At 43.6% G+C, this 12806-nt stretch overlaps 1 protein-coding gene across 1 annotated transcript; it reads left to right on the plus strand.

The window, feature by feature from the left end:
- Positions 1 to 12513: 12513 nt before the first annotated feature.
- On the plus strand, positions 12514 to 12801 carry T265_09077 (hypothetical protein; the record flags this gene model as incomplete). The annotated part of the gene is made up of 1 exon (XM_009175056.1): positions 12514 to 12801. One exon carries the CDS (start codon positions 12514 to 12516, stop codon positions 12799 to 12801), a length of 288 nt encoding a protein of 95 aa, XP_009173320.1.
- Between the last annotated feature and the right edge of the window lie 5 nt (positions 12802 to 12806).

The following is a 12806-nucleotide window of genomic DNA, read 5'->3' on the forward strand; positions in this document are numbered from 1 at the left end:
CACGTACTTGCTGTGGTTCTCCTTGTCCGCTTTCTGACGTTCATTCTAAAATTCCGCTAATTTGGATTGAGGGATTCATTACCTAACCGTAGGTTCCCGCCCCTCATGCTAAGGCAGAACCCAGCAAGACATATTGAGACAATAGCAGTTTCAGAGTTTATGGTTGCTATATTCCGTCGAAGTAAACAGTAAATGCGCTTGAACACCAGAGTACCAATATTCCATGGATGCCTGGTGATGGTTCAACCATAATCCACCCTCGACTTAGAGGTAAACAGCCGCAAACCACTAGTGTGCAGTTTACGATCTGCTCTTGAGCATCTATTAAACATGAGTGCCTACCGTGTAACTAGCATTTCATGGTTATTATTTGTTTACTCAACCACAGTCATTGCGTTTTACGGTGTTGGATAGATTAATAATAACTAAGAAATTGACCGATAATACTCGGAGTGATGTTTTTTGTACAAGAGTATTCACTACGACTTGGATGCGTGAAAAACGGATATTCGGATGATCATGTTGGAATCGGATTGTTCATTATTGTCTCCCGACGACAAATTTTGACAGAGCGATCAGTTTTGGGATTTCACTCCTCGCTGATGATTTAGCTACACCTAGCAAAAAGCGACAGTCACCCTAGTTGCGGGTCCGCTTAACTTGGAAAAGGATAATTTACCTTTTATACCAGTCGCTGACGGTACGAAGAGCCACAGTCACATCCTTTTAAAACTCTAGTACTTAAGTTCCTCATTTTTCGATTTCCTATTGTACGTAACCATCGCTGTCCAGCTGTATATCTTTTACTGTCCCAAATCACTCGCCTAATGATTTACTTGAGTCTTCTTTTCACAAGTGAGTTGTGCAGTCGATCGTGGAGAACACAAAAAATGTGACGTTTACTGGTTGTGCGCTGAATTCATTCCGAATGCTTCCCTCATGGCTTTTAATCAGTAACATTTTGAATGTCAAACAATAGAACATCAGGAGTCTAAGACGAGTTCTCAGCTCTGGTGTTCCGGTACCGGGTTCGCTAACACAATGGTCCTAAGTAGAATATGGTGAAGAATGAAAACCAGCAAGTTCCTCTTCCATCAGGCAGGATGAGTTCCCTGGAACAAAATGCTTTCCGCTGAATAAGTTGTCGAAGACATTGTTCCTTGAGGACTGCAGTTTCCTAATGCCCACTGGCGTACCAGGGTATATAAAGTAAACAATGAGATTGAAACAATAGTTATTCGTAATGACAATCGTAGTTTGGGATGACCTGACCAGGGCTCTGATCTGAGTAAACTTACGTTAAACTTCAGGAACTCAAGACGAATTCGCTGTCCCTTTGGTCGCTCAATTCTCCATTCAGTGTCGAGGTCGGATGGATACTCAAGTGGGAACCCAGGAGATGATATAATCCCCTCTGGCGCAGTTCGGACTGACAGTAACTCTGTGGAGTGGAGCAAACAGCAAGATGGAAAGTTGCGCCGAAATGCTCAGGTATCTCATAATCCCATGCGGTAAGTCTCAAGAGGCTTAATCACTGGGAAGTGCTTAGCTAAGTTATTCTAGATCTGATCTCGTGTAACAGATGATGTGGTAGATGAAAATGGACAGCGCTTGAGTCACGAGGCACCTGCGATCTAGTTGTCTCAGCTCGTCGGCAGTGGCTCAGGACAAACCATTTCATGCAACAGTAGCCGTTGAACAGAGTTGGTCAACAGAATGAACTTGCTGGTGGTTACTATAGGCTTCAAAATACCGAGATACTACGGCTCATTGGATTCCGATCGCAAAACGTTCCTCAGGTCTTTCATGTTTCTTGGATAGTTGTCCTTCAAATTCACTCTGACTATGCGGACTGTGGTATGACTTCAATGACTATAATGGCTACGACGAAAAAAGTTAACTGTCTTGCTAAAAGAAGGGTGAAATGTCATGTTTCATATGAGAAAACATTTCTCTTGAGGTTGGACAGAAAACTCACTTTCCCCAGTCGCTTGTCCGCTAATCAGTAGAATACAACATACGGTAGCAAAATTCATGCCACCGAACAGTCAGTCAGTCGTCTTCCAGTTTCCAGTCCCATCCTATTTTTGTCTGTGAGTGGAAATATATACTGCTGTGATTGACATAAACAAGCTTTGTAAAACTGCGTCATTTTATTAAACTGCATGTGCGGGTGCTATATGGATTTCTTCGTCATTTTAATTATCTTTGCTCAATAGTTCGGCGACGGATATCGAAATGCTGGTAGATATATGTTTAGGGAGAATTCATCAATTGCAGCTAAGGGCGGTTGTAATTGTAACATGCCAGAAAAATGTGGTAAGCCACCTTATATTACCCGAACAGTTCAGCTCTTTTCAACACATGTGTGAACACCTTCTTCCGTTCAGACATGACTGTTCAGGTGTGGTATACCTGCATCGGTAAAGGTGGTCAAACCGTAACAACATTTTGGTGCATAGCGACCGTACACCTCAGGGAAGGCATGAGGGCCCCGATACTCCCAGGTTGTCAAAGCAAAGACAGGAACAACTTGAAATTGAGGATGGGTCAGGAGCACGGGACTTTCGGCCAGTGACTTTGTGCCGATGAGCCATTTCGAGGTCCGAGCAGCGGTGGAGTAGAGGCAACATCCATGTCGGGGGTTCAAACCCAGGCACTGCCAAGAATATGCGCCACGGGTAAACTTTAATAGTATGGACTAAGCTGAATACTTGTGTCAGGACACGAATAGCACTGTTCAAATAGGGAGCGCAACTCATTCAGATGACCAATGATGAAAAGTGGCTTTGGCAGTTTACTCCAAATCCATTGTGCACTGTAACGAAACTTTTGCACATTTTCGTTTCAAAGAAATGACCAAGGCCATGCGTACTGGATCCACTAGCTATTATTCGTTACAAATATCCGTCCTTTCAATTACAACCATCTCTCGAGCGCCACATCGGAAAATTTATATGCGTTTTTGGCGATCCTAAAATCCCGCGTGTGCCGTTGTATCCTCCAGTGTTCATCGTAATTAGAAAGTTGGACCTTTTATTCTCGAGTGACGATTCTAACTAAAAATGCCCGAACAAATCACACTCCTGAACAGTCTAGCACGGATTCAAACTAAGTAATATGACATATGTCCGATCTTGGATCATGGTGAAAGAAAGAAGGCCTTTGCTACGGAGTTATTCATTAGGAAAAGCCAACTGAGCAGTTACAGACTATTGGACAGGGAAGCAAAATTATCATATGCATCTCGTTTACATACAATTGAATATCCGTCCTCTCTTTGAACGCGTCTTCCTGAACTTTTCTGGATATTCATTGACTGTTGCTCAAATCCAAGCAAATGCTACAAAGCGACTCCGAAAATTCCGTAATAGATATCACTTTTCAGGAGGCGCAATGTGGATTTACGAGAAACCATACTACACACATACCTCCCCCATTAGCAGTATCACAGCTACAATGGTAGATTACTATTACTGAATGCATATCACTTTCACGTGGCTACACAGAAGAGAGTCCACATATATAGCGAAGGCAGTTCATACGGGTTCCACACCCAACTGGCGGGTCCGAAGCTCATAACGAAGGTACTGTATAAGGTCATATTTTGTGTGTAATTATTCACATCTACCAGGGGATCATTTCTCAGCTGTGGACTATGACACGAAAATTGCCTTTTATGGGCTCTATTTTAACCTTACTGATAACCCAGTCGTGATGGCCTAGAAAACGGCGCACTTCTTTTGGACAACAGAGCTACCGTGTAGTTGTTTCGGATGAACTCGACGTTTGAGTAAATGCATCTGTGAAACAAGTGTGCGCAGTCACACAGAACTTTATAGGGCCACGTACCTTGCTGACTTCAAAGTCTTCAGTCAAGCGACCAGTTCTCCACTTTTTACCACATGGGAGGGATCGCAAGTCAACTGTTGATCAGTAACAGACATCAGATTTGGAGGTGAGCTAGAGATCTGCGCAGAATATAGATTGAATTGTCCGACCAGCTTTCCTAAGAACTTTGATCTGTTTCAAACTCAGCTGTTTCCCACTGGCTTCACTTGCGGGCTGTCCGTACCCGTATGATGTTGCCTCCGTCTAAGTACCATCGAATATTTGTGTAAATTGGAACGTTTACTTTTTACCACGCATCGTAGCAGTTACCCAAGAGTCCCAAACAAAACAAAGCCAGATGCTTAGCATGTTTATTTTCAAAAATAGACCTGCTGTCGAGAAAACACAATACACCTGACGAAGCACGACATTGGCCAGTTTGTACCATTTTGCAGCAATGAAGGCCCGTCTACGCTGTAGGGAATTTTTGGAGACTAACATTGTCTTGAAGGGGTTTTGAGCATATTATTAATAATGATAAGTGTGAGCGTTCGTTGTGGATGAGAATATTATTAAAGCAGTCTTCATACTGTGTAAAAGGATACGGCGCTCGTTTACGAGCCTATAGGTTTTCATCAGTAGAAATCCATTAGTTGTGGATAGGATGCGCATCCATTTATACCGGGACAGTTCTGTATCCGAAGTAAGGTCAATGAAGAAAGTTCACAGTGTCTAGCCACAAATCGTCCCAGTGAATAGATCAAGCTGTAATCATTTAGAGTAAAGATGAATAAGTGTAGAAGCCAACCTAATCACAAAAGCTATGACAAGGTTTTGAAACCTTATTTTTCTGAACTGATTGCATCACTCCCGGGTAGCTTTGTGACACAAGTGTGGAAATATCTTTGGTTTATCTGAAACCGCAAACAATTATGCACATTGTTAGATCTACGGCTTGGTAATGTCAAGAGGGTGACACTTAACTTCGACGATTTTTCTACTCAAATGACATAAATGATTGGCGCTCTCAATGTTGATTCGATTCAGCTATGCATCACCTGGTTGTGACCTATCTGACCAACTGGCTATAATAGGAAGTCGTAGACAAGCGGATTTTACCTGCTACCAAGTAAGCAGCGAATGCTGCTCACCAACATTTTCGGGCTTCAAAATATTGATTTATTATTGTCCATTTCTCATTTATTAGGCAGCTTGATCAAACCTCCTGGCCGGTGTAAAGTAAGCCGGACTAAACCAAACAGGTGTGTTTACCATTGGTTTTGCAGACCATATTTTATAGTTTTTACTTAATTAGAGACTAGCCTGTCAGCGAAAAAGTTCACACTACTTGTTAAGTACACTGGATGAAGAAACCGGTTCGCTATATTTGGAGCACACAGCAGTGATCCGTATGAGTGTGATTTTGAACGTTGCGGATGGACAATCAACTGGGAACATACATTGTAAGTCTACAAGGGAACGTGGACATTCGGAGGTCGGGGCCCATGACTTTTCTGTTGTTCGCAGTCACCCATAAAGTCGCCGAGGGGAGTAAACAATTCATATGCCCTAACTCGAGTTTCATTGGTTAGGCCCGCTCGTGGTAATCATATCATATCATCATTTCATATCATGTTCCATGTTGATGAAACTTTCGTCTGTCAGCCGAATGCAGAATATGCGTCTGTCAGTTCAGTTGGATTTATTCTCAACTATGTCACGGAAATGAACTACCAAATAATTGTAAAATGTGAACAGGCATACTGAAGATATGACACTTGAGGGGCGAAAGCTGTCACAGTGATCACAAATTACCTGGGGAAAGCGGTTGTTAACCGTTCGAATTAATAAATAATAACGAAATAAGGAATTTTTGTACTTCCATCAGCAGTAGTACAGCAAGTTGCTACACAGGAGAAACACGGAAAGAAAGTTCGAGCACGGAAACGTGAAGATCAAATGACAAGTTTTAGACGAATATTCTGAGTCCATTTCACTCCGTATTCTAACAGACTGAACTTTCGCAGTCAGAAGCCAATCATCCATCCCGCGAAACATCCACAATAGCCCGACTCGCTGAGGTCGGGCACAACAAAAAAGTTAGCCATTGTTTAGAAGAATGCAGGGAACGAGATTTTCTGGTGGCTGAAGGAACCAATACTAAAATTACTAAAATCAGTATGATGGTTTGAGGAATGCAATACAACACACTCAATCTTACGAAAGTGATAAGACATAATAGGTACCCGTGAATCTGTCCAGCTAAAATCAGCAACCGGTTGATCATGTTCAAATTCTGAGGAAACTTAGGTGTAGTTACCGCTCGTCATCAGAACCTATCGCGTTGTCTGGCTATATGAATCTGTAGTTATCCCTTCACCAACATACTTGATTGCTCAGCTCACAGTCGCTCATTAGATCACGAAACTCGTCTTTATTCTATACCCAGGTCACAAAAAGGTGACTCATCTGACATTGACTGTCTGTACGGTCTAGTAAGCCTAGCAACAACTCATGTGCTGACACGAAATTTACCTACGTACAGGGAAAACGAACATTGTCAACACAGGCTCGCGCGCGCAGGAAGCCAACCACTCCGGACAATTACGGATCACGTGTAGAAGCTATACTACGGAGAAAACACGTTCCCGCCGTCCGGACTTTCACCAAGGGACTCTCACAAACGACAAGTTCCCCTTTTAACTTGCACCACATTTCGCATTGTATTTATTTTTATGCGTGTTGTAACTCACCACTGTCAACCACAGTAAAAACTATTATTAGTGCATATACCTTCTGAATTATATTATGGCTACCATAAGCTGTGCACCAATAATTCCACTGAAGGTTAGGTGTATCGGGACATGTAAACCCATTAAGACTAATACCATCAATGCAGCGTTGCAGCAGTATGTAAAGCTGGTAGTTTGGGGTGAATGATCAGTAATCAAATATCGAGGCATTCCCGATGTTTAGGGTAAGGACCAAGCCTCCATCAATTAATATGGGTAGTTTCGTCAGGTTTTGCCAAAAGTGAGCACAAGTAACGATGCAGATGCAGAAGGAATAAATGCAAACTACTGTCCGATTGAGTAGGACAAAACAGAATAAATCTGTTTGTTTGTACAGGGTGCCAAGATTGTTCAGAACAGGTACCGAAGTTGAGATTCACTATAATTTAAATAAGGACGAAAGATTTATGCAAAATCACGTAGACCAATCTTACATTCAACTTCTCGTGAGACTATTTTTCATTTCGTGTACTGGAGCTCCCTAAAAAGCGAAAAAGAAGCAGCAGAGGCTTTCCTTGTAGCAGGAAAAGTTCTATCCTTTCAGGCCCACAACTAAAAGAACCGAATTTATCCAGTTTTCTCCATTAAATTCCCTGTTTTCTAACTTAGTGTCAGATTTCTAGCGCAAGTATTCAAGGCTTCAGTGATAGATCTCTCCGTTGTGCGCTGTTGTACCTGAACCACTGCAAGTTCTTGAGAACAGTTCCGGTTAGATACATTCTACGAGCATCTACACATTACTGAGATGAATATTGGACACCTTTTGATATCCGGAAGTGTTGTTCGCAATAAATAGAAAGTACTGTGCTCCACTCAGAGCAAATGTCTTCGCTAATCAAAGGGAACTAATACAAATCATCCTGGGAACAACTTACAACCACCATTCACAGAACATTGGAGTACAGTGATGTGATGACTATAATCGGTTCTCCTGGTGGTTCAATAAGCGCCATCACACATACCTAACCGTTGAAAGTTTTTATGGCTATGTTCTTACGGTCAGTACTAGGTGGGCATGTACTGCGAGACACATAGTGGCAAGATGCCTTCCCGTGAATCACCGATTTTCCGCTGCAAGTCATCTCTGATTTGTGTTGCTTACATTAATTTACTTTTGACGTCATGATGGACTATCGATGACGGTCGTACCTGAAATCTCATACGTTTTAGCTAAGTACCTCAACTTCCTCGGGAAAATCATCAGTGCGGAGATCCGACGACTCAATCGGAGAACGGTCTCGTTGCGAGACAGATCCACTGTTGTGCCAAGGCTTGTCAGAATCGCGTGTTATCCTCGGGTTTAAAAAGCCTGAAGTCTCGTCTGCTATCCTGTTGGAACAGTAGGCCAGACGGATGAAAGATGGTCGACGTCTGTTTATCGCAAAACAGACTGACAAGGATTATAGTGACACACTGAGAGTAAAAATAGCTAATGTCAGCGTCGATTAGTCAGGAGAGATCGGATCATCCGGCACTCGAGTGCGGATGGTATGTAAGGAGACTGTGTGTGTCCCATCCGCAGATGGGACTGCGGATACAAGCGCAGCCGGGATATAGTCAGTGAGGAACAGATAAGTTGGGGGACCTGTAGCGAGATATCGATTCAGTCGTAGTGTAAACGACACAGAGAAGACAGACCGGCCGCGCAAATCCAACGATGATGCCGGCGTATCAAGTTCTCCAGAAATCAGTTGGAAATTAGGAAAAATATATGGATGATCGGACAATGATGCGATGCAGAGGATTATGCACGAACAGCGAATTCGGCATTTTTTCGAACTGCGGATTCGGCATATACAGCAGAATAACATGAAAAGAGGACACATCTGTAGAAGTGCTTCCTCCACTTTGTTTGGCTACAGGACCATTGTTCAATTGAGTGGTAAATTGAGAGTTAGATGCAGCTCTCGTCATTACATACCTTACTGCATTCAAACAAGGTATGTGATGACGGTTTGAGCTGTTATTCTTAGCATCAAAATTATCGGGCGGTTTCGATTTTGAGTAACCGAAACCGTAAGTGTTACCTTGGAAGTCTGCTTCTACTCGCTCCATGTTTATCGAACGGGCCCAGAGCTGGAGGAGCTGCGTCTAAATGGTGACATTTAGTTTAAGCAGGACGGCGTTACACCAAACTACGATAAAAGAGCACCAGAAAATCTGAGTAAACACTTGTAAACACTCGGCGGATTTGGTTACCAAACCTCTCTGAACCCATGACTACCCGATCGGTCCTAAACATCTTCCAATATGAGTGAAACATTTGAAAGTGGAAAGGTCACCTTTGGGGATGTCAGTTTAGCCAGAAAAATAGATAAGTTTGAACCGCTTGAGTTATTTATCTTGGAGATATTTGCAGCAGCATGTCTAGAGGAACAGACCAAAAAACTCCATGAGTTATAATGGGATATCGTGAGCAAGGGTGAGAAACCAGTACACACGAAGGACTGATATGAGCAATCGTCCATCGTTAAACTCCCAACTGAACTGTCGAAATCGAAACGCGAATCACAGACTGTTGCCAGAGTGTGGGAATCTGGTTAGTTGTTATTTGGCTTCGTCGAATCTCAAGGCAAGTAAAATCCCAAATCCCAATGACTTGTTTGACAGCTTATATGTAGCCAGTTCACCAAAGTTGCATAGCACTTGATAGCCTCTTTACTGAGAATCAAATGAGCGCGTGTCAACACTGTGGACGGTTTATCCCAGCTTTTGACGTTGATATGCACATGCAGCGCGGCTCTTCAAAGGAAGCAGTGTAGAATCTGCATTCCGCGACCATGACCCATAGCGGCGAAGACTAGTCATCTGAGCCGCATGATTTGTTTGGGTGATGCGGACTACTGATCCACATAGTGCCTTAGGGATTCTGACCGCTTATTTAGGTAACTTAGTAAATATGATCAATTCATTGTCTTGAGCGGAGGACAGTGCTTGGAGTATCAATGGCCGAGGAAAATAAGTCGACTGCCCATGTACCCCCGAGGATTCCTGCTTTCAACCTATTCCTGGTATTTTCTATAGGATAAAGACGGTTACCTGTCCTGACTGAAGTTGGCGGTCATCTTTCACTTCGATTTCTTTTCTCCTCCGTTCCATTGACTCAAGACTCAGACAAACATATCCTTCTGCTACAGCGTCTGGTGACAAAAAAGTCAACGTTCAACAGCCTTCAAACACGGCGAGTGGCCGATGCAGTATAATGGGTAGGGCAGTAGTACGAATAGAATATTTGGTCACAGAAAGGAAAAGGTATAGGTGAAACAACTCATTTGTTGGCTCTTCCGAGATGCGTCTCCTACCCGATCATTCCACAACAAAGCAGTGAATAACTTAACTAGATTCTCTCGGGTATCTTTTTTTAATCCGGGCAAATGTAATCAAGCCATGCAATTACGTTCTACATCTTTTGCAGGAAGGGATCACGCAGTGATTTAGAGCGTCATTATCAGGCGGAAAACTGCAACTGGTCACGATCCTGCTCTCATTGCCGTTGGCGGTTTGGATTCTGTCCGTGCGGACAGAATGTACGACAACTCAAAGTGAACAAACTACTTTTTTTCTTAACAAAACCCAATGGCGAGATTGAGACAAGGATGCGAAACACCTGACCTGCTCCTGAGTCTTACCTGATAGCTGACATCTTGTTCATCAGCCGTCATTTGTAAACCAACTGAGGCTCTAGTACTCAGTCCCACAAATCGGAAACTGCTTCCGTTATCCCGTGGAAGTTGTACTCCTACTACCGCGAAAACTGAAGGAGTTCACAGGCCTAACCACACTCAAGTGTTTGTTAGGGGGAACGGCTTCACTCCGGCCAACCCCATGGTGCCAGAGATATGGAAGGCGACAATCGAATGCAGTCCAAGGTTATTGACTGACAGGCATCAGACGCTAGTTAGTTACACTAGTAACCTACTAAAGCGCTAAAGAAGGTTTCCGCAAAGTGCGATCGACGCGACGGACCCTATCCGGCCTACCACAATAAGCGAACATGATGTCGTACGAATCTGCGATATTGCGTGGGATACTGAGACTGAGCTAATCTGAAGTCTCGCTGCTCCCCTACAATGCTTATGATTGAAGTTTGAGATTTGTTGACGCAGTAGCCATTCACTGAAATTTCTAAGCCAAGGAAGAACAGGTAATAATCGAAAGGGCTGAGCACCGTGTTGGCTTACTTGTGGGTTGAATATTTATTCAGTATAAGATGCGACCGAGCGTCAGGTACCTAATTTACACCGAGCAACTACGCAAATTCATTGAAGAGATATGCCCACTTCGAATATGAATACTGGTAAAAGGAAGAAGGCCTTCGCTGAAGAGTTGTTTATTAGAAAATGCCAACTGACCAGTTACAGACTATTGGACAGGGAAGAAAAACTCTCATATGCATCTTGTTTACAAAAACTGAATATCCGTCTTCTCTTTGAACGTGTCTTCCTGAACTTTCCTGGATATTCGTTGAGTGTTACTCAAATCCAAGCAAATGCTACAAAACGACTCCATAAATTCCGCAACAGATATCCGCAAGGCGGATTTACGAGAAAACATACTACTCGCATGTCACTCCTATCAATAATAGTATGCTATAAAGCCAGTCGATGAAAAAGCTATTCACTCTGAATGGCTTTTATTGGGTAATACAATGGGACCTTTGTTTATTGTTTCGATTGCGCAAAATTTATCAGTAGTTTCCACGTGACGATTTATCAACACTATCCTTTCTTCGAAAACCGGAGCTGACCTTACGGCGGGGGTGAACTGCGGTTAAAAATCACGTAACCGTTCCATCCTGCCTCAATGAGTCGGGACCTTTCCCTCCGTTTGAGTAAACAAGGGCCGTTCGGCATGACCAAAAGATTTCGAATGGGTCATTCCTGTCTGAGGACACTTATCAGCTCTCAGAGGCTTGTAACTTACACTGGATACCTCAAAAGGCATTCTTGAATACGAAGATGTCGTTCTCCTGGGCGACAACCCGAAGAACATCGCACAACTATTAGCCCAGGTTCGGCAATATACTCTTGGATCCAATCCCGAAATCGAATTTGCTAAGACAAAGGCTTCTCGCCATATACTCGAGAAAGTTTGAAAAAAAATCGCTCATGACGAAAAACTCCATTAATGAAATGGCGTTTGCCTCTAAATATCTCGATTCCTGCATCTTCGCGAAGGCTGTAGCGACCCAGTCATCCACATACTTGACTGTTCAACTCACAGCCGCTCACTGGATCGCGAGGCTTGTCTTTTTCTCATACGCACAAACACGTCGCATTAAGCTGACTCATCGGACATCGATTGTCTTCACCGCCTAGTCGGCGTAGCAACCACTCATGTGCCGACCCGCCCACGTATACGCACTGGGACCTACAAAAAGGGAAGCCGAACCCAGTCAGCACACAGACTCGCGCGCGTGCAGGGAGCAAGGAATCAGCCAAGCACTCCAAGTCCACGGACAATCATGGAACACGTGTAGCAGCCATACTGCGGAGAAAACACGTTCCCACCGTCCGAACTTTTACCAAGGGACTCTCAAATACGATAAGTTCCCTGTTGACTTGCTCCACATTTAATATTGTCCGTTATTTTATACATGCTGCAAATCGTTTCTGTAAACCACTGTCAACCACAGTAAAGACAGTTAAGTGCATGTATTTCCTGAGTTGTATTATGGTCATCCTCAGCTATGCACTAATAAAGCCACAAAAACAATAAAATTAGGGTGAGAATTGATGGTGACAGAGATTAGAGTCAGAACCAAAGTCTACATATATCAGCCTGTCTGTCTTACCCTATTTTATAGAGGCTAGATCTGGCCACTATGGTGCGAGGACATGCAAGAATTATGAGTGCTCGATCCGAAGCAAAGTGGTGAACTAGGTCTTCAATGGAACAACCCGAAGCCGTTATGGTGTATCCGGGCTGGCTGAACTGGTTCGAACAAGCCGTAAATCCGATGTGGAGCTTGCGACGAAGGCCCCCAACCCATGCCTCTGTCAGGGTCAGCGTCGTCACCGAGAGACTGAAGACCTGTTTGCCCACCGTCAAATCGCACGTCACCTTGGCACCTCACTCGTCTGTGGTGTCCGATGTGCAAATGTTGCCGCAGAACATGGCTCTAGCGCACAAAATCTGCGAAGCTAATTTGTCTTTCACCGTGAGCCAGTCACGATAAAGGTG

The sequence above is a fragment of the Opisthorchis viverrini genome (assembly GCF_000715545.1).
Source record: "Opisthorchis viverrini unplaced genomic scaffold opera_v5_252, whole genome shotgun sequence".
NCBI classification, from domain to species: domain Eukaryota; kingdom Metazoa; phylum Platyhelminthes; class Trematoda; order Opisthorchiida; family Opisthorchiidae; genus Opisthorchis; species Opisthorchis viverrini.